The following is a 25,894-nucleotide window of genomic DNA, read 5'->3' on the forward strand; positions in this document are numbered from 1 at the left end:
CTCCACTGTATTATATGCGGTCAGAGTTTGGTTCTTAGGACTAGAATATGCTGTCAAGACATTTAAATTGGTTAAAAGCAAGAACTTCACAATGGGAACACACAGGTGGCTAAGAGACACTGGCTGGGGCATGATTCTTTTTCCCCTGACATGCCCTATTGGCTAATGATACTCTCCAGCTGAGACTGTCCAGTAACTATGGCATCCCTGCCAGTGCACTTAAGTAGGTGTGAAATGATTGTTGATATTTCTACAATAGCAAAACTAAAGTTCTGTGAAAAAAGCTGAAGAGGCTTAGGCAGTGCCAGATAATCACTAAGTTGTGCCAATCAGCAAATTGCCTTTAAGGACACATGTATGTACTCAGTGTATTGAAAAAACAGGAAGAAGTTCATGAATATATTAATTTATTTTGTTGTTTCAGATTTAGTTCAATTGCACATCAGCAGACAACTTTTTGCTTAGTGACAATCCAGGGAATTCTTTAAATGTTATTTCCACATTCTACAAAGTATGTTTGTAAAATAAGGTTATGGTTTCAGACATATGACTGCATAATTTGTCTGTGAAGAGGCTGGAGTTAGGAACTCAGCCTGGTGCTTTAATATAGTTTATATTTTTAGACATGTTTTTCATTTAATATGTATTAAAAAAATACATCTTAAGGAAACATTTTAATTCATGCTATGTCATCACACTGTTGGATTAGCTAGAGGCATCACTTAGTACAACAGGTATTTCCAAAGATGTCATTCTCCTAAATCTCCACAATATTACATTTTAAACTAGGTAGAGACCACCTATGTCTTGGCTCTAGACAAAATATATTACCTCAAATTTGAAGTATAATATATACACAGGTTCCAATACAAATGTTGGAGAAATTTTCATACAAAAATGGAACTGTGATGTAGTGGACAATTTTTAAATTTATGCATCCTGGTCTCAGTCAGATGTTATTCAAACGTTGTTTCCCTAGGAAATAATTTTGTTGTCCATTATATCACAATAGCATATTCTTTTGAAAAAGTTGATTGAGAACAATTGAACTATATTATGGCGAGTTTTAGACATATTTCTTGATTTCATCATAAAGTACTAGTACAAAAGCTCCTCCCATGCCTCTCAACACATTCGACCAGGCACCTTTGAAGAACGCTTTGGTTCCTTCATCTTTAGCTATCTTCCTCCAGCAATCAATTGTGCCCTTGTACATAATATCAGCTGTGGAAAAAGACATAAAGGTCAGAAGACTTGAAGTTATACAGCATTTCTGTTTCAACTTTCATATATTTAAAACAAGGAATAAGCCAAGAACTTAAAAATCAAATAATCAATTAATGAGAAGTAATTCTCCATGCGGAAATCAAATCAGTCTCAGCCTTTTAAGTGGAAAAGGCAGAAATACTACCAATGTATTTCCTGTATTTTTTTGTTTTTTTAAGGATTCTAATAAGAAGTCATTAGTTTTGCATAATACAAAACCCACCCAGCATCTCCCCCCACATCTTGATGAAGAGATGCTTTCTGCTGCCGGACCACCATAGCACTTATTCTTACCTCCCTTTCGGCCAGACTGCATCATCATCCTACGTCGCACAGTATCAAAAGGGTAAGAAACCAGACCTGATACTGCAGTGACAGTCTGGGCAATCATCCAGCTCACTACAATATGCACGTTCTTTGGATCAGGCAACATACCTGTCATCAAGAACAAATGACAAGAGTCAGTACAGAGGGAAAAGGTTGTGGGGAAGATGGCTGTGAAAGAAACAACCACCACCAACACCAGGAGTCAATCAAGTCAACATAATCAAGCATGAAACTTCTCCATCCATATTTGACTATTATCAGCTAACTGCAAGTTTATAGGACTGTTGGATGTTGGGATCTAAGCTGCCTTCATGCTCCCTGACCAAAAGGTCTCTCCTGCAGAACCCTCCCAGGCTTGTGTCATGAGGAACAAGCTATCATACAAGCCCATCTGTACAAGCCTTAAGACAGAGAAAAACTGTAAAGTGTCTGAACAGAGACTGCCAACCCAAAGCTTCTGCTCAGAATAGCAAGTTAAAGGAGTCAGGAATGCATTTCAGGAACACTTGTGCGTAATCTAGCACTAGCACCCTGAACTGGTGCTGAGCCAAGCCTGGCTTGTTCTTGTACTGCCAAGTGCCCCAGAATTCATTTACCGGACAGGTCTTCCCTTGTAGTCACTTCTCCATGCACTTCTTACCCTTTGCCGTGTCGTAAACCCCAAAATAGGCTGCTCTGTAGATGATGATGCCCTGGACAGACACACTGAATCCTTGGTACAGGCCCTTCAAGCCATCAGACCTGAAGATCTTGACAATGCAGTTGCCCAGCCCAGTGAACTCCCTCTCACTGGCTCCTTTGCCCACATCAGCTGCCAGCCGGGTCCTGGCAAAATCCAGCGGGTAGACGAAGCAGAGGGAAGTGGCTCCAGCAGCACCCCCAGATGCCAGGTTCCCGGCAAAGTAGCGCCAGAACTGCTTGTGCCTGTCCACTCCCCCCAGGAAGATCTGCTTGTACTTGTCCTTGAAGGCGAAGTTGAGGGCCTGGGTGGGGAAGTACCGGATCACGTTGGCTAGGTTGCCTCTCCAGAAGGAGAGGATGCCTTGCTCCTTGGGGATGCGGACTACGCAGTCGATGATGCCCTTGTACTGCTTGTCCGCCGTGATCTGCTTGCTGGCATGCTGGACCTGAAGGGAGGAAGGGGACGGGTGGGAGGGTAGAGAAAGGGACACTGCAGGCGCGACTCCGCACGGCGACCCCGTGAAGGGCAGCGACCGGGCCTGCCCCGCCGCTGGCCCAGCTCCCAGCGCCCCGGCGCGGTGCTGAAGGGCAGCTCCCGCGTAACCGGAGCCGGCCGAGCTCCTGCCCTTATTTAGTCACGCTGGCAGCCGCCCGCTTCTCCGGCATCCACCTGTACCACAGCCCCGCGGCTCCCCGCACCCCCTCACCTGCAGCAGCAGCTTCACTCTCTCGATGGGGGCGACAGCCGTCTTAGAGATGGCGGCAGCGATCCCACCGGCCAGAAAGTCCTTAAGGAAGCTGACAGCTTGGTCACCCATGCTGGCAGCGGGTCCGACACCCCCTGCCCGGAGACAACCAACGAGCCGCGAACCTCCCCACCCGGCTGCCCCCGCGCACGGCCCGCCAAATGGCACCCCGCCCCGCACCTTCCCTCTTATACGCCGCGGACTCTCGCGATAGGAGGAGGCTGCCACCGAGGCGTGGGCATTGGCTGAGACCCCCTCGAGCCCGCCCCCATTGAAGGGGCGCGGGGCAGCAGCGCCATGTTCCCCTGAGGAGGGAGCGCGAGGGCCGCTGGTCTCGGGACGTTTAAAGGGCAAATTAAAGTTATCTGCCGGGGAACGCAATGTCAGAACATGTGCCTGCTGTATTAATAGCTCCCGGGAGGCACAGGAGGGGATGAAGGAAGCTGGCAACAGTACCTCGGGCAATGTTAGCTGTTTTGTGCAGGCTGGAGGCTGGTGCCAGAGCCTGAAAGCTTCCCCAGAAGAGGTCTGGGTGCAGCAACCAGGCAACTTGTTGAAGAGGGAGTGCTTTGAGCCTTAACTTCGCGTGCATGGATTCACACCATCAAGGGTGATGGGGACATTTGTGCTGGCAGGCACCCCAGTGGGAATGCTGTGCCCTGCCATAATGGTCAACTTGGAAGGTGCTGCAGTGGTGCTGTGTTCGTTGGTAACCCAGGCGTGCTGCAGGACTTGGGTTTCCCAAAGAAGAGACAATGTGCCCTCCTGTGTTGTACCTTCATTTCAACTGTGCAAGGCCAGAGCCTCACAAGAGTCCCTGTCAGTCCCCTCTGCAGGAAGAAAGAAGCGGAAGGGACTCGAAGAACTTGCCCAAGTACAGTTAAGTTGCTTGACCTGCACTAGGAGTGAAAGCAGAGTAAAGGCAGTAGTGAAACCCTGCCTTCATTCAGTGTCTTAGGGACACATTTGAGTCTCAAATGAAGACTACACAGCTCCCTCATGAGTTGCTGTGTTTCTTACCTGTTCTTTCTTGCTGACTCCCATAAGAAAGCAAGAGCTTATGATTTGTTGTGTCAATAATTACGTGAAAGCCAGTGCAGCAAGTTGTAGATCAATTGAAGTTTGCCATAAAAAGGCATTAAGATGTGCCTCCAGGACAGTGATATACTGAGGAATTTATCGGGCAATGGTGTCTGCTTTGATTTAGTAATATGGTATCAATAATGGAGATAGGTGTTAAAAGACTGACCATTCCATGAAGAGACATTCTTTTCGGGACAGCAAATCTCTTTTCACTGACGTGTTTGTTAGCACAAGTCAATGAGGGTGTAAATTTGATCCCCTACCTCTCTTGGCCTCTGCTTCTCTTAGGTCTGTTGAGGTAGAGGTCTTTTCTCATGAACCTCAGCTCTGGGAAGTGGATGACAACTATAACTTCCAGGAGCACCCTTTGCATCCTGGCCATCCTGAGTAAATAGAGCCTATACACAGCTTTTAAGGAAGGGGAAGAGAACCCCCCCGAAAAGACTTTTTCCCCGAGGAAGGACCGAAAGCAACTGCAATCAGGAAGCATAGGGGATCCCTGGAATTAGACTGCGAGTTGAGGGAAATATTATTTAAAGTATGTAGCTGCCTGGTACCCCAGCCTCTCCTTTTTCTTCCTCATATTTCACTCAGGTTTGGTGTCTCCTCTTTTCACAGGAAAGTAAATATCTCTTCAGCGTTTCGGGGCTGCTGCTGCTGGCTTCATACAGACCCATTGAACGGTGGTGCTCACAGTTGCTGCCTGACTGTCCAGACTGATCAGATCTCTTCATTGTGTGCACTCAGGTGTCAGCCAGTGCCATACTGACTGGTGTATGGTGAGTGAGAGATAGGAAGGTGGCAGTGGGATGCTACTGGGAAGGAGCGGAGTGGGGGGCCTGGAGTGAGACTGTGGGGAGGGGGTCTAGCCTGAAAGGATCTTTTGCCTGCCCCTTCCCCACCATCTTTGGTTTAAATTGCCTTTTTTGTGTTTTTTTTTCCTAAGCTCATTTAAATTGCTTTTTTAAAATGACATTTTAATAAAGTCTTTATCATTAGAATTCCAGTTAGGTTTCATTACTTATTGTTGCACATCATCATCCCTCTCCACAGAGGCGTTTTGGTTTAATATGTGTTTCTGCAGCACTATTTACCGATGACTGCCAGTATTTAAAGAAAGCAGTGCACAGAAAGTGAATAACCTCTTTTGCTGCTTCTGCATCTTCCTCCCCTGAGTCCAGATGTCTTTTTCCAAGAGATACTCAGCTTCCAGTTTTAACAGAAGCAGGGCTAGACCAAACCATAGGTTTGCTACTCTGAGGGTTATTCTTCGTTTATTAGATTTTTGCTCCAAATGCCTGTTTTGAATCATTCCTAAGTATGACAGTGAGGCTTCTTATGCTAGCTACTGTAGGAGTTCACATGTATCCTGTAAGGAACTTACTGCTAATGCCACCAGACTTTGAGGATTAGTATTTCCACTAGGTGAAAATGGCATTAAAAAAAGGGTGAAAGGAACTTGGTCTTTTCATACAGTTCACTGGTCTTTGGTGGTCTGTATCCTGAATAGTTACTAATACTTTCATAGAGAAATTGTTAAAACAGTTCTGAAAATGCAAGCTTTCTGTATTATTGAAAGCCAGCTTTTAAGCCTCATTTCCCTTAGAACTGTGCAGCATGTGAAGGAATAGCTGGCTTTCTAGGCTGAGTTTGTGGGTGCTCTGTGCTGCTGACATAGCATGAAGACACTGGAATTTGTTCCTAAAAATCGTGAGCTAAAAATAATAACCTCAATCTACAGTTTCAAGAGAGATTAGTGACTGACTGCATTGTGCTTTAATGTGTGAATAGCCAGTTTGAAACACTACAGGAGATCAGCTTTTACAAAGTAGTGTGCACCATTGTGTATTTGCATTTCCAGGACACGGGAACCTGAATGTGGAGGCTTGGCCAGACACTAATAACGCTTTTTCTCAAAAGTCAGCAGCTTCAGTCTGACAGCAGACACAAGGGGGAGCACAAGGAACCGGTCAGACCGTCCTGACTCCCAGCGTAGACAGTGTGTTGGCAAGATGCTAAGAAGTGTGGAGTTTGGTTTTTTTTTCAGGAAATATTTGTATGGGTGAAGTAAATTCTCCTTGTGTAAGGTTGATTTATGTTTGTGGTCAGGAGGAGGAGAGTAAGAGAGCCCAAAGAGGTTAAATGAGGATGGGAGTTGAGGAGAAATACCAGGGTTGGTAGTGTCAAAGATGATCAACAAGAATGAAGTGAATATATAAGGATAGTTTTAGCTGGTTATTGCTGTGACCTTAAGGTATTGCTGGCTTAGGATTTCTCACTGAGCTGGAGAAGAGGAAATCTGAACAGTAAGTCTGAGCAGCACATTGAGGAGGGAAGCATTAGTGCTGAAAATAGCAGCAGGAGTCAACATAGGGTATGTTTTTATTAGAGCGTGTCTGTAGTGTGAGGACAAGGAGTTGGAGGAGGGTCAAAATTTCAGAAAAAAAATTGAGGAAGTGGATGAAGATAGATATGAAACAGATCAGAAGTTAGGTTGTAGCAGGACAAACATGGGCTGTAAAAGTAGGAAAGAAAAAATATTCAACATGTAAAATAAGGAATAGACTTGCAAGAGTGTACCACATTAGTATTTCCTTTGGCAAGGATTTGTACAGAAGATGTTCAGGAAGAGAGTATTTGAGAAGTGCATTAATAGTGGTGAAAGGCAGCCAGGTTTTCAGATAACGTAGAAAAGTATGAGGCAAAATTAAGAGGATGACATCACTGGGAGACAATTAAATGGTTGAGAATGAAGTAAACCTGATCACAGGCGGACTAGGAAATTGAAGCTGAAATCAGACTGGAGGTGTGTGTTTGGCAACCAAACTTTGTAATTCATGAGATAGGACTGTAGAGGAAGAAACAGAATGTACAATCAAATATGGGAAAGAGAAGAAAGATGAAGCAGGAGAAAGAAGGCTGAGATTAGGTGGGGTTTTATCAGTCTGGCAAGATGAAAATAATGGAAAGAGCAAATGAGAGGACATGCCAAGTGAGGAAGCAGGTCAGAGAGGAAGGGTGGAATGACAGAAATCAGGAGTAAAGCAATCAATGGTTGCTGCAGATCACATCAAAGGAATGGCTCTTTCAAGGAGTAGAACAGTGAGGGGTACAGGTGAAATGAATGGATCAGGGCAAGGAGACACATGGGTGTCTACTACAGTGTTTCAGCAAGAACATCAGCATGAAGCTCAGAAGCTTCATGAGAATGATTATGCGAAATTGTGAGGACAGGAAGAGAGTTGAAATCATGAAGGAAAGCTGATGAGGAGGAGCTGGGTGTCTGGCTGGCAATACTTCAGTTGGGAGAGCTGAGATATTGCCCAGAAGCAGATAAAAAGTGTTTGAGATGGTGACGGCAGCCCCGGTGTGAGAGTAGGGAGTGGAATGAGATGAGAAATTGAGGTTTCTGTAAGAGACTGAAGCTGCAGATGGAGAGCAGACAAGGGGATCCAGGATGTGTGGACACTGAGATTTAATAGGCCTGTAAGAAATATTTGAAGTGTATCCTGTAGTGGCAGCCAAAGAAGAGAAGAAAGGTCATTGGAATGGGCAGAAAGGATTGGAATGCAAGAAGGGCTGATTGAGCAATAGTAAAATCTCAAGAGAGTGTGGATGGAGAGGTGGAGGTGTGGCAAGTATCACTAAGGGCAAAAAGGAGGCAGAGTAAGATGCAGGGCTTGGTCCTTTGGGTAGGTTGTTGAAGAAACAGCTGAAGGAATAAAAAGAGAGAAAAAAAATCCAGGCTATGTGGGGAAGGAAAACTGGAGGGGTACAAAATAAGTTGCAGCAAGAGGGTGGGGTGAGAGATGTGGAAGAGTAGCCCACAAGCAGGACTAACCAGATTAGACAGTCTCTCTAGCCTCCATTGGCTGGTTTCTTACTGCAGGTGTGGAGCCAGGCATATTATACTTTTGAATTTCTTTTTGACTGAACTAGTACTGAAAGTGTATGTGTTGACTGTCTTCTGCCATGTTAAGGATTGCCCTGGTGAAGGCAACTAACTTAAGGTTAATACGTTTTTTCAAGGAATATTGTACTTCTTTGGTGTAGATCTCTGCAGGAAATAATTTCTTTAGTCACTGCCAAACATGCATCATTATACGATGGAGTATGTATCCATTCTTGGATTCAGTAATTTCCATGTTTTGTGCTTCCAGGAAAAGGTACATACTAAGAGGATCTTTGATGTTTTGTTTGTTTGTTTGGGTTGAAACATACTTTTCATGAAGAATCTGGAGATGGTTTTAATTGGACCAGAGTTCTGTGCTCAGTCACATAACCTGCATTGCAACAGCAAAAAAAAGGTAATTGTATTTTTATATTTCAGAAACAATTTCAGGCATGAAGTGTAGATTTCACTGTTAAACGTACTTGCAACAGCTATTACCACAACGGTTTGAATATAAAGTCAAACTTATTTTCAACTAAATGAGAAACAAACAAATTACATTGCTCAGTGGATGGATGATCAATTTCTTATCACCCTGTGTGCTGGTGGAATGGTTCACAAATACATTGTTATTATAATTCAGATAGCATCGATTATAATGCTAGATGTGTTTATTGTACATCAAAGTATTAATATTTCTGTGTTTTGCAAGAAAATGACAAATTAAGGCCAGCTCCACACAACACATTATTACAAGTGTGGCTATAGTGATCAAGACTGTGAGGGGAAAAAAATCACAGCCCTGGCTTTCAGAGCTACACATGCACCTTTCCATGCATTATGGAGATGCAGTTTGTGTTGGCAAAGGAGTTCTTTTTTATGATACAGCTTACTTCATTTGAGGTGCTTTGATTATGCTAGCAAAAATCTTACTTTTTCCCCAGATGAGCTGCCTCTCTGCTAAGGGACTTTGTTAATAGAGAGATTAACCTTATCAGATATGTCTGAGCATGTAACAGTTTTCCATAGTTGCTCCTATACTTGCCCTGTCCCTGTATACAGGACACCCCCACATTGAAGCAGTAGATAGGTAGTTAAAAATAGATGTGTGTAATGTTTGCAGCCTAATTTCAGGTTGTGTTGGAGATGAAGGAGTGGGGCTATTGCTTCAGAAAATAAGGTATTCTGATTTAACTGATAAGCTGAGGTTGGTAAAGTGGGACAACAAAGTGAAGGGCCTAGATTCCTTTTAAATTATAGGCACGTTAGTAGCAACTGTCATTTTTTTTCCCAGGTGGGATCCTTTGTTATACCTGTGAGTTTTCCTCATGGGCTATTTTCCTCTAAACCTATTTGGAGCAGAACCAATCAGGCATTAAAGCATAAGCAAGGAAATACAGTAATTTCAGCAAAAATTCCTCAAGTCCAGTGTATATGCATTAAGGAAGGAAGGGTCTGCAGAACAGGCAAAACCTCAGCAGCTGTGAGGTCAGTGTTGAAGACAATAATCGTACCTCTGAGGGGAAAGAAAAGTGGTTGAGGCAGTCTTGAGATGTTACAGTACTCCTTCTGCCTTGTGAACAAAATCCAGAGGAGCAAAAATTGAAAAAGAACAATAGAAACAGAAACTAAACAAAACAGAGAGAGGGCTAACAGGGTGGAGGCTGGGAAGAAAGTACTTGAAGATGCAGATGACAGAGGAACACCCAGTGATGTCTGGCACAAAGCTAAAGAAGACAAGAGTGCACATGTCCTCATGGGCACCTTTATTTGGTTATTCTTGGCATTGTTTGTCTTGATACCAGTGTGACAGAGATTTGTTCCTTTCACACCGCTCTGGCTTCTATCTTAAATTACATTAAGCTAAAGATCTTAAAAAAAAATTGTATCTGCAACATCCTCTGTCTGCTTTGTTGGATGGATCAATTCTAGTTTGTTAAGCTGTGATATTTAGCCTCACAGTCTTGTATTTAGCTTAATTAGTCTAATATTTAGCAGATGTGGTCTTCATGCTGTCGGGGGGGGGGGGGGGGGGGGGTATTGCTGAGCCTTTTTGTTTGCTGTGATCTGGTCTTTCTAACTTTTGTTAACCTAATAAATTTGTGTAATAAACTGGAATAAATAATAAATTATTATTCTGGAATGTTAGTATTGAATTGAGGACTGTCAGTAAGTCAGTTTCATGCCCTTGGTGCCAGTATCACCGAGGAGAATGCAGGTAAGAACAGATGTTTCCACTTCTGCACCATAACAGGCTGAAACTGCAAGACAAAACCATTGTCAAGCTGAAGGATTCTATGCAGTAGATTGTGACCCTGCTACTTCTTGTATGACTTGATCCAGTCAGCTGCCGATATGTGGATAGTCATGATAACTGCATGGGCAGTTGATGGACAGCTGGAAGAAATACCAAAGCAAAGGTATAAGCTTCTGCTTCTCTCCAGGGGTCTGACAGTTAGAAAGTACTACTCTGTAGTCTCATTTGTTCAATATAAGATATGTCATCTACCAAACGCTTGTGAATCAAACTCAGAGCTTCATGTTTAAACTAGGCAAGAGGTATCTTTGAAGAAGAGATCTGAGATTCATTTAAAATAGCAAGTGGTGTCAGTCTGTTGCATCACTTGATGGGGTATTTGACTGTTTCAGAACTCACTCTGGAAAAGATCCAGCTTGAGTCCCAGTCCCAAAAATTCCTTTGGATTGGAATTTGCCCAGCTGAGCAGATACATAAAGGATATGAAAGGGAAGAAATGATGGGGACAAAAGCAGAAGTCAGGAAATAATTAAGATTATGTGGTATTTTACTTAAGCTTGACAAAAACCCAGTCTTTGCTTCATTCATTCCTAAAGAATGACTGCCTGTTTCTGAAACTACAGGAAAAGAGACCTTTTAATGCTTTCTTGTAAGACATAAGAAATAAAGATACTTTATTATAGGATTTTATGAAATGTTGCTATATTATTTGAAATTAATATATAGAGTACGTACAGTTCTATTACAGCTATGTATGAATGAATATATGCTGCGTTTTACAGACCAACATGATAGAAATAATTGTTGTTTCACTGCATTTAATTTCTTCTCATTCATAGTGGGATGCAGTAATGGAAGAAACTGAGCTATTCTCTTTCACACAGCTATAATAGGTAAAAAAAGAGAGGGGATGTTCTGAGTATATATAGTGTGTAAAATGGAGTTTGTGAGGGATCATCCAGACATGTAACAATCTTGGACAGTCAGACTGGGATAAATTGTCTGGACCTTCTAAGTTACTTCCAGGATCATAGTGACAGAGGGGTCACCTACAAGCTGTATGAGCCTGCTGCTTGTTTATTATTTGCCTTCCTTTCAGATGTTACAGTTTTGAAAGCTGACATCCATTTTCTGCGCATAGAACTAGACCAGTGGCTCGGGTCAGAAGAAGCAGTTCAAATACAATAGATAGATCCTTATGTAATTGCAAATAGTCTACGTGGCTTTTATGCATTTCCATCAATTCATGATTCATTTTTGTGAGGCACTTTTGAAGTCGCAGGCTTTCTTGTTCGCTTGTAATAATCCACAGGCAGGAAGCACTAAAAGAATGAGAAGACAGCAGTGTCCCTGGTATGCAGCAACATGTTTTTTACACACTTTTAACTCCTGTTCTGCCCCTCACCTCTGCAAAACTCGATTTCAAAGCCCTTTAAGCAGAGTACTTCTCTTCCCCTTTTTTCTCATTTCTAAAATGCCCTCACTTCCAGAGAAGAAGAGAACCCATTGACACAGCTTTTGGGAAAGCTACCGTAACTCTGTGCACTTTATCCTACTGGGCACTTCTCAGAGGAGGTTGTTCTCAGCTTTGAGCAGCACCAATGGGAATGGGAGGAGGCCGCTATAGCAGGGGATAAGAAGCATACATTTACATAGGCTCCTTCTTCCTTTCACCTCTCCACTCTGCAGCAATCATTGGTTTATTTTAGCAATGGCCTTCTGGCACAGTGTTATTTTTCCCCTGAATAGGTCAGCCTGGGGCCGAGCCAGGATCCATGGCCTTCTGTAGCTGGGGTGACTCGGAAAGCCAGAGATACCTACCAACTAGACAAGACCTCCAAGTGCTGGACCTGAGCCCAGTGCAAGAGCAGTATCCTGGAATAACCTTTCTGATAAACAGCAGAAAAATCCACATGGGGTCTTTTTTCAGAGGCTGAACCAGGCAACAGTGCTGCCCTCTGCTGTTGGGATTCGGGGAAAAAAAGTCAGTCATAAACTCCAGCAAAACGTTAACAAAATCTAAGTAGGAAAGCAGTAATGTGTGAATGCGTGAATTATATAATCCTCTCGTTTTAGACAGTGCTTCAGACAGTGAAATGTGCTCTCGTATCTTCACTAGCAGTTTGGTTTGTAGTTACAGAATATAGCTAATAGTTCTGTTGGGTTGTAGTACTGCTGGTGTCCTCGTGGCTGTTCAAAGCATCTTGTGACCCAGAAGTCATACTTTCTGGAATGGATGGTTCTGTGTGCAGAGGCCAGAATTTCCATCAGTGATTCAGATTTTTGTAACTTTGTTATTTTTTGTATCATTATGTAGAATTATTCCTCACAAGTACTTAAGAAAAAGTTATGTAGAAAGGTAAAGCCATCCAGAATTGCTCTTGTTTAAGTACAGGATGCACAGAGGTGTCTAGGACTTTTTCCGTAGCTAATCTACAAGCCAAGTGTGGAAGCAAACCAGAAGTAATTGATACTTACATCAGAGCTAGAGGGAAGTGCCATTGAGGGGCATTTCCTAGCCCTAATGCAGTACACCCCTGCTTGATTTGGTGCATGTGTAGCCCTGAACCCTTGCACATCTGCAGATATCTGTTGCAGCTGTAAGAGCTGTGTTTAGTGCTCTGTTTGGGAGCATAACAGCTGCTTCTGGGCTGATCTCACCACCCTACTGAAATAAATGGGCTTGTGGTATATGATTCAGGAAACCACTGTTTCACTTCTCAGAACATGTTACAATGGTACACCTTGATTCTCATAGTAATGTTTTTATCCTTAAATGTGATACTCACATTTCACTTTTTGATACTGATTTTAAAATCCTTGCCTTCAATTTCTTTGCCCCATACATGCTGCCCCAGCTGTGTAGGGTTTTGATTTAGCTATTTAGCTAACATGCCTTAGAGAACACAAGTGATGTCTCCTGCTCAAAGGAAAGAAATTTCTCACTTTTGGACTAGTACCTAAAAAAATCTAAATAAAGGCACAACTGATCAATAACCATGTGACTCAACTGATGTACAGTGATAAACAAAAGCAACTGTAATCATTAAACCTGTCAGCAATTCAACAAACGTATGGTGTGCACAGCTTTGCAGTGGCTTGTTCATGTGGGCAGTTAATGAATGATAAAGTAAATCAAACCTTCTATCAAAATATGTGACTTAATTAGTAGTTTTCTAGAATGTGATTTCAGTGTGAGAAGTGGCTGTAACAGCGGAGCTGTGAGGCTGTTCATTGGCTCCCCCTGCCTTCAGGAGTGAATATTTTTATTTCTGTTACAAAAACCCTTTTCAAACATTCAGGCTGCAACCTCCAGCTGAGCTTTAAAGGTGAGGACTTTTGTGCTTGTGTTGTAAACAATAATCAAGCCATAAATCTGGGACCATCTGGGGGAAAGACAGAGAACCAGCTGTTTAATTTGTGAGTGTAAGCTGCTGAAATCTGTGAAACTCAAAACCAAGAAAAACTACTTGTGATAGAAAAGAGGGATCTCTTTCCAAAGATAATAGTCTTTGGACAGGATCTCACAATTTGATGCTACCACACAGGCACCTTCTGAGATATATAAAAAATACATGCGTTAGAAATGTCTATATCACTCCATTATAGTTAGCTAGTCGATGTGTAGATAAGGACTCTGAATATTTGCATTGTGACAGGTGAATTGCACACTAATTTGCTGCCTGCACCAATCCTGCAGCGTGAAAGGAGGAGAGCTGCTGAGAATTCATGGGCTCAGTTGTATGGAAAGTGGCAGCATCACCAAGTCCTCAATCCGTATCACCTTTGCACTCCTCCTGCAATATGATGCTGACAGATACATGGTTTAAGGAGCCAGGTGGAAGTATCCCTTGTGGAAGAGGATCCCGGGTAGCTTAGAAACCTTGGCATCTGGCTGTCAGCTGGTGGGTGCCTGGCATACTCCATTCACTGCTTACTTCTGTCCTTTGGTCACCAGAAACACTAGCTGCTGGACCCCAAAATGATGCTCACTCTCAGCTTTGCAGAATGCTGCATGTGCCCTGCAGTTGCGGTGTGGCAGGGTTAGTAAAAATTGAGTGTGGATCTCATGCTATATATCTTTTATTAATGCTTCTTAACTGGAATATTTCTCAGCGCAGTAACCTTTGTTCAGGAGGAGTTCGGGTCACAGAGAATCAGTTCAGAATTAAAAGTTCAGTTTGAAACATGCCAGCAAAGTGTCCTAAATTATTCACAACTGTGCTCAGTTGTTTGCTTGAGATCTCTGATACTTTGTTTATATAAGGCAGTATTTTTGTGTTAGGTCTCATGCCATTCCTGTACAGCGTGGGCTGGAGCTCTATACTGAGGGGCAGAAGGGAGACAATTTTCCACTTACCATATAGGGTATGCAACATATTTTAATTGGAGTTGGAGCCTTTCCTGGAATCTCTGCTTACAATTGGGCAATCCTTTTGCTAACCTGTGGCTTATTTGATTTCAATGTGTATGAAACTGTGTTTTCTTGGTATTGTTTTGTCTTTTTTACATTTTCCTCAGAAAACCTGGCAAAATTAAGAGAAAGGTCATTAGTCAGCAGGAGTTTCAGACAGCAGCTGAGTGCACGTAAGAATGATTATCCAGAACCATCTAGCTGTGGGGAGAAGAATTTTAACTTCTAGGAGTGTTTCCTTAAGCACCCTTTTTCACAGTGCCTACACCTAAGTGCATTCAGGGCACACATGGTGTGTTTCTGTATAACAGAAACTATGTGAAGGAACCACATTATTTAAGAGGCAGGGAAATAATGGATTTTCTAGTTTATTTTTCATTTTCAAGCCACATCTGGACAATCCTCAGCCACCTCCCTATCCTCAGTGTGCCCAACATACCGATGTTCTGAGCACTAAAAGTCTGAAAAACTTTTCATTATTCTTAGAATGATTATTCTTGCATGTCCTGGTCAGTCATGTTTGAGATTCTTTTTCTTTCTCCAGAGCAGTGTGGCAACTATAGCTTCAAATGATTGTACAGGTTACTAAGTCTCCTGTATCTTTAAAGGAGATATGGTTAATTTTTGTTTGCACTTCATTCTGAATAGTTACAGAGAACAATTTACCCCTACTACCAAGTAAACAAGGCAGAAACATCTCTGAAGCTTTGCATTGTCTCCCTAGGTACACATTTTCTGCCTGTCTCTAACAGGGAGATCACAACACCATTCAGGAATGAGTTTGATAGCACCTGCTGATGCTTTGATTGCACTCTGTCTGAATGGGTGGAGGCATCAGCTTCATGGTGGTTGTTAGTCACCAACTTGTTTCAGCACAAATTTTCTTCTTCAGATTAATTTCAGATATGGAGTTTTTACTGCTGTCAGAATTTTCACAGCAACAGATACCTTTACATAAGAACTCTCCTAATCCTTTTAGATGGAAGCTCAGCTGCACCCAGCTTCTGTTTTTTCTGGCTGTTGTATACCTGTGGATGGCTTGCACTAACTGTATGGAACTCCTTAACCATTTCACTAGTGAGTATTTCTGGGTGTTGTCCTAGATAGAGGGGAGCCACTCTTGAGCTGGAAAGTAACAGGTAATAGTTGGAGGAGATCCTACTTTCTGCTCCCACAGATGTAACCTAAGTCTCTACAAGACTGTGGGGTATGTGAAGCTGTCCTGTCAAACAGCTTAAAAACTGGTGTTCACAGACAGCTTTCTTCTGTGTTCAGCTCTGGGAATAGATTCCTTTTTTGCATTGCGTATTCCACGCTGGGGACAAGAGGCTCTCCTGCATCCCCTACAGTCTGCTTTCCACAAGAACATAGCCTTCTTGGTTGTCATCAGTAGCTATAAAATTCTTCACTGCTTCTTTCTATCTCACTTTTCCTTTGGGAATATTTAAAGGCCTCCTTGTCTTGGAGGTACCAACTAGAGTTGGACTGTCAGCTCTGAAATGTCTGTCTGTGCTGTCTGCTATGAAAAGTTAATTGGGTGAGTGTGATGGGTTGGCCTTGACCAGCAAATAAGTACCCACACGGCCGCTCACTCATTCTCCCCAAGGCAGGATAAGGAGCGAATAGGAAGAGCAAAAGTGAGAAAACTCTTGGATTGAGATAAAGGTGTTTAATAAGTGAAAGGAAAAATGCAAAGTGATGCAAAGGCAATCACTCGCCACCTTCCACAAGCAGACTGATGCCTGGCTAGTCTCTGAGCAACAGCTACAATGGCTACATTGGAAGAGAACCCCAACCCCAGTTTTTATTGCTAGCATGGTATTATATGTTATATAATCTTTGGCCAGTTCAGGTCAGCTGTCCTGGTTCTGTCTTCTCCCATCTTGTGCCCACCCCCTGCATTCTGCTCACTGGAGGAGAGCAGCATGAGAAAAAGAAAAAGCCTGGATGCTGCGCAAGCACTCTTCAGCACTGACCAAAAGACCGGTATGTGTTTTAGTCACAAATCTAAAACACAGCAGCCTACGGGCTGCTAGGAACCTAACTCAGCTGCAGCTAGACCCAGTACAACAGAGCTACCTAACATCAATACATAGTTATCAGAAATGGAGGGTACAGTGTCATAGATGGCATAAGGATCCTGATGACTCAATGGCAGCTCTCAGCTCTTTCTCCTTTCCCATCATATGTTCTCCATCTCCTCTCACGTCAGCACTAGCAATCACACAGCCTTGCAAAAAAACTGTCTTTTTCAGTACATCCTCAGTCCTCAGTTGAAGTTGTTATGTAGGCGGGGGACTGGGAAATTGTCAGAAGTGACCTTCCTGGAATAGACGTGTGTCAGTTTGTGACAGAGCTGTGTGGTTTTACACTGTGCTTGTATTTCATCATTCTTGTAGACTCCTAATTAATCTCCCCATTTCTACTTATTTCCTACTAAATAACTACTATCACATGTGGTCTGTAGCTTCTACTTCAGCTTTAGAGCAATTAGCTAGAGAAAACTATATGGAAAATAGTATGGAATAGTTTGCGTCTCTGAGGATGTGATAGATTAATCCCTCATTAGCAGTTAACTAGAAAAAGGAACTTAATCTTTAATGTTTGCTACAGAACTAGATATAAAAGTTGCTCATATGTTATGCATTTCAATGCAATATGGATAGAGGAGCTTAATTTTTTAACTTCCTGTGTTTTCATAGTGTCTCTATACGTAGGTCTTTACAATATGATATATAGTGTACAATGCTTTGCAACTTTTTTGTTGTTATTTTTAAATCTGAAACATACACAACAACTTGGTACGATTTCCGTATGAAGTTCCTCTTCTGAAAAACACAAGTGTTATTTTTGGAACGTCCTTGCCACTAGATGGCAGGGCGCCCTTGGGGTAAAGGAAGCACTTAAGTAGGCTGTGTTCAACAGTAATGTGCTCTCAGCCTGGCAGATCTCTCATTGAGCTTATCAAGAGTTTTGCTGGAGTGAGGAGTGGGTGGAATGCTGGAAAGAACTGTAATTATGTTATGACCCTTTGACAGCACTGGCATGCAGTTTTACGTTTTCTCCAGTACAATAGGTATCTTAGTTGAATTCCACAGAGCTTGACGTAATAAGATAATACAGAAAAGCTGTGGTTTAACCACAATCAAACCACAAGTCAGTGTTGGTGAATTTGTTGGAGGAATCTCTTGCTCTTGTACACGTGCTGCATTTGCTGTGCCAAGTTCTGAAATACTCAATCAGTCCTTGAAGTGAATTGCAAAGAGGAGACTGGCCCAAGTTGTGACCTTGGAATCTGGCTTAAATTAGTTTGGACTGGCACTTTGCTGCAGGAGTCAGATCCAGTTAGCATTTAGAAAAGTTAAGAGCTCTAATTTTCACTCTTTCACACCAATTTCATCTTAGTGTAATCCTAATAAATTCAACTGAATGACACTTGTATAATGGTGCTAAAACCCAGGATACTTATTGTTCAGCTGAAGTTGGTATAGTCATCAGAATATTAAGATGAGGAAGTTGTGCACATTTACTGATCCCAAATACATAGGTGTACCTGGGCAAAATGAGTGTAACATCCCTCCAGTCTCATGTGGAGTAATTTCTCTTTTTTTTTAATACTTCATTCTAAAATTTAAAAATTCACTTAACATTTAAAATGAATTAGTTTATAAAAGGAATGTGGTTGACAAAATGAAAAGTTTAAATTCAGTGAAACAAATACAGCTTTTTCAGCTTTGTGAAAAGCTGTTTGGAAGAGGGCATTGTTCAACTTATTAATTTATGCAAAAGATATTTTCAAATGGTGTCTGATCTGACATGTTGTGCGATTTTTTTCATCACATTTTCAGAACCTGCTTACTTGTAGTATTTGCCACTGGCTAAGCTTTGTTACAAATGACACTGCTTAAGCCTGTCAAATCAAGACTTGGATCCTTCGGCTTTCATGAAATATAAGAATTTTTTTGCCAAGTTTTGCCCACACTCAGTTTGGGAAAGATCTACATCTGCTTTCACAGAAAAAAACGTATCAGCTTTCATAGTCCCTTACACAAAGATGTAGCTCTCTTGAGGCTGCATGCATTGCACATACACTACTCATACACTGCTTGGTTTGCACTTAGCCTTCTTACCTGCCTTCTTCATCTGTGTGCAAGGGCAGATTTTAGAGCAGAGTGATCTAACTGGTGTACTTCCAATCACATCTGGACCGAAGCTGGACACAGATTTTTCCAGGGTATCAGCCATGAGGCATCTCTTGTGCTCCAGCAGAAGGTGCTATATTTTTAGTGGGCACAGTGGAGCAGCTGCAGTGTGCAGATCCCAGCTGTGAAGAGAGCAGGCTGTGCTGGCAAAGCTGCAGCAGGTACACGGCTTCTTGATGAGACGCGCTTGGTGGAATTGCCCAGGCAGACTCAGTCTAAATGAATGGAGTAGCAATTGCCTTAGCCCATATAATGTAAGATTCCTTGTTTGTGCTAGCACAAATATTTCCAAGTTAGTTGTGAGATTTTTAAGGTTCTTTTTCAGAGAAAATGTCCTGTTTGGATCAAAACCTGCACTTCCTTTTTATATCACTTTTTTGTTTTGTTCTGTAATAAAGACTCTCTTTTGCTACCTGCCCTATCCAAATGGCTTCTTTCTGCTGAGTCTGCATCTAACTTCAGAAATGTGCTGTGGCATCTCCAGCGGTTCTTCAGGCTTGGGAAATGGCACCTCTTGGTGCCAAATGACAGTTCTTGAATCAGGAAGCTGCTTCTTGAAGAAGTCCTTTTCAGCAAGAAATAATGCTTTATTCTATTAGCCTGCTACCCAGCCTGGATTTTTCACCCGTGGTGTACGGGTGTGGCACTGCTCCTAGGATCAGCCAAAGCAGTTCACACCCTCCATTGCATATAATGTCAACAATCCAGATGAAGGGCTGGGGTTTACATCATTCTCCTTCATATATGGCACAAAGGAATGAGAGGCTGCTGGGCAACTCTTGGATAACGAAGGCCCCAGGGGCATGAAAGCTAGACCTGAGCACAGTGTAAAGCAGCCCTGAGGGTGTATGTGGGGACACAGCAATGGTCCTGCATGGTGTCCCTGCTTTTGACATCTTCTCTGAGCTTAGCACCTAGAGGAAGACAACTCTGATAATTCTTGATCATTTGTCCTAGCAGAATCCCTGTCAGGCTTCTCAAGATGGCTTTTGACTTGTTACCTGCTGTTGGAGCAGTAGTAAGGGGACAGAACTAAGGCCTTGTATTTCTCACAATTAATGTACACTTGGCACTGTGAAGTGACTAGCCTCTTCGGGAATGTACTACAAGACAGACCCCCAGCAGCTGAGAAATGCTTGCAGATCCTACAATGCTGTTGCAGGTGTCTGGTTTACTACAGAAAGGTATTTAATAGTCAAGCACAATCACGTTTTTCCATTTTTATTTTCTCCCAATTCCTGTTGTTTCTACTCTTACGTAGGAAACTGCTGCTGTGGCATGTTTAGTACAGACAGGTAGTGACAGCTTGCAACTTTTTAACCACTACTTTGCTTAGACCTCTTCTGAGCATGAGTTTTACAGTACTACAAAAATCAAATGGTAGCATTGGAATAGCTTTGTCTGAGGGGAAGATGCACAGAACTGGGATCTGGGAGATTCCTTTATTAAAGATAGAAAGGTTTGGACTAAAGGGGTGATTTAAGAGGCATGACATGAAAGTTCATGAGACCTGGTTTTATTTCCTAGGGTTGTTTGACTGTGGTCAATGCATCCCTTATCCCTTCTATGTCAGGTCAGTAATTATAAAATCCATGAGTTTGTGAAGGGCACAGGTACTAGGGCATGACAAAAAGTCATATAACTATCTAGACATGCTGAACAATAGGGTTTATGTATCTAAGGAGTGGAATAATGCAAGATACAGAAGGGAAGTACACACAGTGAACTGGTCAGTTCAACAAAATACTGTACATGTACCACATGGTGCATTGTTAGCTGTCAAAAACAAACATATTTTGGACACAGTATGGACTTGCTTGTGCTTGCAAATGATCCAGTATCCCTGGCAGTTTGTTGCCTACCAGCAGGGTCTAAATAGCAGGATAAAAATAAAGACTGGAAGAGCTTGAGGCTGTAGGAGCACCTTGCTGCCCAGAGAACTGGGTTAAGCCCTGCTTTGCTGCTGGAGTGGGCATCCTTCTGGCTGATGTTTTACTGGAGAAACTGTGATGAAATGGGAAACTAGTTGTGTTATGCTGCCGTTTGCCTAGGTGGTGTGAAAAGGAAGATTTTCTGGAGGGAAGTAGAACTTGTTACTTATGCCAATAAAACATAATTTTAGATTCCGTGAAGTCCATTGTTAAGTTTTCTTTTCATAAATATTTAAGTACTTGCTGAACTTCTTGTTGCTGATTCCTTTAAAATTGCCAAAAGAGAGAGATTGTTTCCAATTCCTTTGTGGCTCTTTGATTCATTAATGTTGCTTTCACAGGTGAGATGCCTGGTTATCTCTTAGAAAATGCACAAGAGGTGCTGAAGAGAGGCCATGTTTTATAAGCAAATTTATGCTTTGCCTGCCAGCAGAAACCAAAATTTCCATGCACAGGTTTGCACACAGGAATTGTATTGCTGTGCACCTCACAACTTCCTCCTATTTCTCAACAATTTCAAGTACTTCTGCCTTGCCTTTGTTCCTTGGACAGATCTGAGGTCACACTGCTGGAACAATCCCCTTAGCTTGTATTTCTGGCTATATCATGCCCTGTTTGAAAATTCTTCCCACGTATTTCTCCTTATAATCACATCACTATAAATATTTAATTCTTGCTTCAAATGCACAGGGTTCAGGGTTTAAGGCTTGCCTATCCCTCTGACCTGGTCTGCTGTCTTACCTGCCTTGCCATCTGTGCTGGTCCTGACACCTTTCTAAGTTCTCCATCTCTGCTTTTTGTGCTTTTTCCCAGTGGTCTTCTTGCAGAGGATGGCTTTATGCATCTTCTCTTTTCCACTAATGACCTCTCTTAAAACCATGCTTTTAACTTGATACCCAGGAGTGGTGTTTTTATAGATGATTAAAAGACACTTCAGTAACCTACTGAAACAGTTGCAACATTTCCTATTGTATCTTATCTTCATCTCTGACTCTTTCATTTAAGATCTGAGAGGTGAGAACTGCCTTTATTTAGTGATATCACAGATATTAAATGTATGATAAAATGGAAATAATAATTTCCCAGTTTGCATGTGCAAATGTAGGTATTGGTACAAAAAAAATCACATGTGGCTTCTTGCAGGTGCTCCCTTTGCCAGCGTTCTGGGCTTCTTGCCAAAGCATTTTCTCTCAACCTCGCTGTTAACCAGTCCCTTGCATTTTGCATCAGCTTCTCTCTAAATAGGCTTAGCCCTCCAGTTAATAGATATCTTTTCCTCAAGCCCTGCCCATTGCACCTGCCTTTGAAAATGTGCCCTGGAGAACCCAGTGATTCATCTGTTGTGTGCTGTTGCTGTTTGATTAAATCATTGCTTAGTTTCAGGTGGCTGCATTTGCATGCTGGAGCACTTGATCCTCCTGTTTACTGCTTTTGTGTATCATGGAAGTGTTTGCAAAGCTTGAGGGGAAGTTCAGAATGAAAGGTATAATATCAGTGTTTGGGATAACAAATGGTATGGGCTGTACACTCTCTGCATTCAATGCTTTTTCTGTTTCCACACCAGTGAGCACGATGGATGTAATGTAGTCACAGCATGTTTCCAGAAATCCTGAGATCAGTAATGTAAAATAGGTCTTTGGAATTTTAATAATGGAGAAAACGTCAGTATGCAAAGTTGGTGCAGCCTTGTTCCTCCCTTCCCCCAGTTTTACTCCTTTGGACTAGTCTGTGTATTTTCTGACCTTGCAGATATGACATAAGACAGGGATAGGAAACCCTCCAGAACCTTGTATTGATTCCCGAGCTATTCCAATAGGATTCACCAACCTACAAAGTAAATGTATACAGGTGTATTTTTAGACCAGACCTTCAGCTCCCATCTCCCTGGATGCATTTTCAGAAGCTTGGGGACCTTCAACAGTGAAATGACTTTCGACATCTCCTAGGAGGGACTGTGGAACCCAGAGATTACTGGGTTCTTTCCAGACTGCTGTTTTCCCTGGCCACATTCAGGGGCAAGTTGTGTGTCACTGGCAATGTTTCAAGTCAAAACAGTGAAGTGTTGAAGAGAGCATGATTCTGACCCACCCTCCATATAGAAATTACATTATTTATTTAGCCCATTAAATCATGGTGGTGTTTTTCTCATAAAATAAATTCATACACTGTCAAGTATATGTCTGGGGTTTCAGAGATCAGCTGCACAGATCAGCTATCACACATCAGTTATATGCTAATGCTGGGGGAAATTATACAGAGGAAAGAGAGTTAATTCATCCACGTGGGTATAAATAAGTCCATCTTGGCAGTTGACAGTTCAGTAACTTTCTTGATTGTTAAATTTAGACAACCCTTTTTTTGTCAGTAGTCTCTTCATGTAGCTTGATATGGAGAGCAATCTGATACATTCTTCTTACTAAAGAAGTATGATTCAAAGCTCTCATTGTGATTTTTGTGGTGCTGTGATTCGTTCCATGTTAGAGAACTGACTGTTTAGCTCAGGCTACCAGCCAGTAATGAGATATCAGCCTCCTTAAGTTAAATTAAATGAGCAGTTATTCAGAGCTACACTGAACCTATAGAATGAGAAGTATTCTCAGTAACAAGTCATGATCAGATTGGGTTCAGTACCAAGAAAATCCTTACTCATTTGCCTATTATAGGGTTTTGGTTGGTTTGGGTTTTTTTCTTCCATTTGGTGACCACAGAAAGTGAAGATTTTTCTCCCTCATTTTACATAAAAAATCTTCTTGATTGACAGCAAAAAAAATCATAGTTTATGTTTTGGTTTTTTTTTTTACAAACACTTATACTGGTGCAATCAGAGCACTCTTCTTTTGCTGTGTGGAGAGGGAAAATAATACAAGCCAGATCCCACAGAGCAGACTCTCCGATTACTGATTGAAAGATGATTTATTCACAGCTAAAGGTGCTGAAATGATCTATATGTGAATTTCTGTGTCCTTCTAGGCTTTACAAAATTCTTGTAGAGGCAAACGAAGTTGCCAGACAATTCTTTGTCTTAACTCCAGAACTATGTTCAAAAAGCTTCATTTTGCTTTTGAAACAGTCTGTGGTTTTGTTGCTCTCCCACCTATTTGAAGATAGTGAAGATGAATATTAAAAGCTGTTTTCTTTACCCCAGATACATATGCTTGCTATACAAAATCATAAATGTTGCAGCAAGTACTGCTCTTTTTCTTCCTTTGGATCCTGTGTTACTTTACATGGAACCCATTTAGCTTTCTTTGTAACCATGGTTATACACGGAGAAGTAATATAATGACTAAACAATCTATCTAGTTTAGTTGCAGAGCTAGAAGTTGGCCAGATTACATAACTTTTTGGCTCTCAGCATTGACTCCCCACTGCTTATGCTTTATATACAACTCAAACTCCGTTCTGTGATGGCATCCTTTGGTGCAAGTGATGGAGAGAAGGATTAGGAGATTTTGTTTAACTGATCATGTAAGCAAATAGATGTTGTCCATTATCATGTATGCAGAGAGCTAGTCTTCAAATGACCCTTGCAACAGTGTTTAGCCCTAGAACAGATATGGATTCCTGAAATGTTGTTCTTGCTGGCAGTCCCCAGCCAGGCTAGGTTTTATATTCTTCACAGGCGGGGGAAAATGCTACAGGTTTACATTGTTTCTTTGTGGTTTTGGCAGAACTCAAGCTTCACTGAACGCACGTGTCTAAATGAAAAGTAACGTAGATACGTGAAGCTGAAAGCCAGTAAAATAAGATACTGTCAGCTGAGGGCACATGCAAAAGCAGCTGTATCTGCCCTCCTCAGCAGACTTCCTCAGAGATAAAGCAGGGTAAAGGATTCTACAGAATGAGCCATTCTCTGTGCTCCAAAACTCTGAGTCAAAAATCCCCAAAATAATTAAGGACAAAGGCCACTCTAACAGAAAGGTTTCTTGAGTTATGTAAATGGAAAAGCATGAGGAGGAAACCAAAACAACAAATAAATATTATGCTTTGTATACACTTTCATTGCCTTGCCAAGGAATATATCCCCCCAAAAGTCAGCCGAGTTTAATCAGCTTTGCCAAATGATGAATGAATGCCTTGTTCTTTATTATTAAGTCATTCCTGTTTATGTCAGTATTTCAAGGATTATGTTTTGATTGTTCTGGGGAGGTGAAAACACTTTCTTGCTGATGAATAAACACTGACACTTTTAAATATTTGTATGCAAAATGTCCTTAAAGCCATTATGAAATGCTTTCCAAAAGCATTAAGTCTGTTTCCCCGAAAAGACAGTTTTTCTCTACATTTTCTTTCATGCTAAACAGTCCAAATGAAAAGCCTTTCAGAGTTAACTAGTTTAAGCAATACCAGTGTTTTAGTGTAATGAATAACTTTTTATAGAGGACAATTGCACACCACTCAATATGCTAGTATTTCTATTTCTGTGCCCCACCAATGCAGGGATTCTAGGGTAGAATTTCTTTCTTTGAGAAAGCTGAAGCGATCAAAACCCTGATTAACCTCTGATATTCACGTGGTGCTCTTGATCTTGAGGACCGAAGCAGTAACAAAGAGTTAATGGCAGCCATATGCTCCGGGTATTGTGGGTACTGTTGACCCAAATGTGAACTCCCCAAGCAAGTGCTGCTAACTGCTGTTTGTTTCAGGTTTGGTGTGGAGATTACTGATGAAGAATTTGTGCTGCTACTTGACAGAATCCCCCTTGATGAAGATGGAAATGTCAGATACCACCAGTTCATGGCCAGGTTTGATTCCTGGTATGCAGTGTATGCATTTTCTTTCTCATTTGTGAGTAGAATTATTTTTAATCTAAAAGGTTCACATACCATTTCCAGACTGATTCTCATTCCTTAAATGTGCTCCTTTATGATATCTTTCTTACATGGAGTATTCTGATTACATTTAAAATTAGCTAATGTTACGGGTGCATACTGTTTATAATTTAGTTGCTTTTTATATGCTAACTATATTTTAGAAGAAAGACTTCAAAAGTATGTAACATACTTTCATACTTTCTGAAGGCTGGGAAATATGAGAGAGTTCTAAATAAATTATAATAATTAAAAAAAAAATCTCTCTCTGAGAACTTGAAGCA

At 41.7% G+C, this 25,894-nt stretch overlaps 1 protein-coding gene and 1 long non-coding RNA gene across 2 annotated transcripts in view; one reads left to right on the top strand and one right to left on the bottom strand.

Moving 5' to 3' along the window:
* Positions 1-390: 390 nt before the first annotated feature.
* On the bottom strand, positions 391-3,189 carry SLC25A4 (solute carrier family 25 member 4). The gene is made up of 4 exons (XM_061474116.1): positions 2,982-3,189; positions 2,234-2,720; positions 1,561-1,701; positions 391-1,224 (listed from the first exon to the last, which is right to left on the bottom strand). Exons 1-4 carry the CDS (start codon positions 3,090-3,092, stop codon positions 1,067-1,069), a joined length of 897 nt encoding a protein of 298 aa, XP_061330100.1. The 5' UTR covers positions 3,093-3,189; the 3' UTR covers positions 391-1,066.
* A 1,452-nt stretch (positions 3,190-4,641) lies between these two features.
* LOC133279905 (uncharacterized) overlaps positions 4,642-25,894 on the top strand; it is a 32,238-nt gene continuing 10,985 nt past the window's right edge. Inside the window, exons 1-2 of the long non-coding RNA XR_009747010.1 lie at positions 4,642-4,882; positions 25,446-25,556. This is a non-coding gene — a long non-coding RNA (uncharacterized LOC133279905). The remainder of the gene's footprint in view (positions 4,883-25,445; positions 25,557-25,894) is intronic.

This window comes from Pezoporus flaviventris, unplaced genomic scaffold (assembly GCF_033815535.1).
Source record: "Pezoporus flaviventris isolate CSIRO_AGI_PZ_B2104156 unplaced genomic scaffold, CSIRO_AGI_Pfla_v1 ptg000002l, whole genome shotgun sequence".
Classification (NCBI taxonomy): domain Eukaryota; kingdom Metazoa; phylum Chordata; class Aves; order Psittaciformes; family Psittacidae; genus Pezoporus; species Pezoporus flaviventris.

Bases quoted from the DNA above. Each gene is read 5' to 3' on its own strand.
- SLC25A4 (XM_061474116.1), bottom strand. From the start codon at position 3,092: ATGGGTGACCAAGCTGTCAGCTTCCTTAAGGACTTTCTGGCCGGTGGG. The intron at 2,721-2,981 runs GTGAGGGGGTGC...TCCTCCCTTCAG, and splicing joins GAGTGAAGCTGCTGCTGCAG to GTCCAGCATGCCAGCAAGCA. The intron at 1,702-2,233 runs GTAAGAAGTGCA...TCTTGATGACAG, and splicing joins GGTTTACGACACGGCAAAGG to GTATGTTGCCTGATCCAAAG.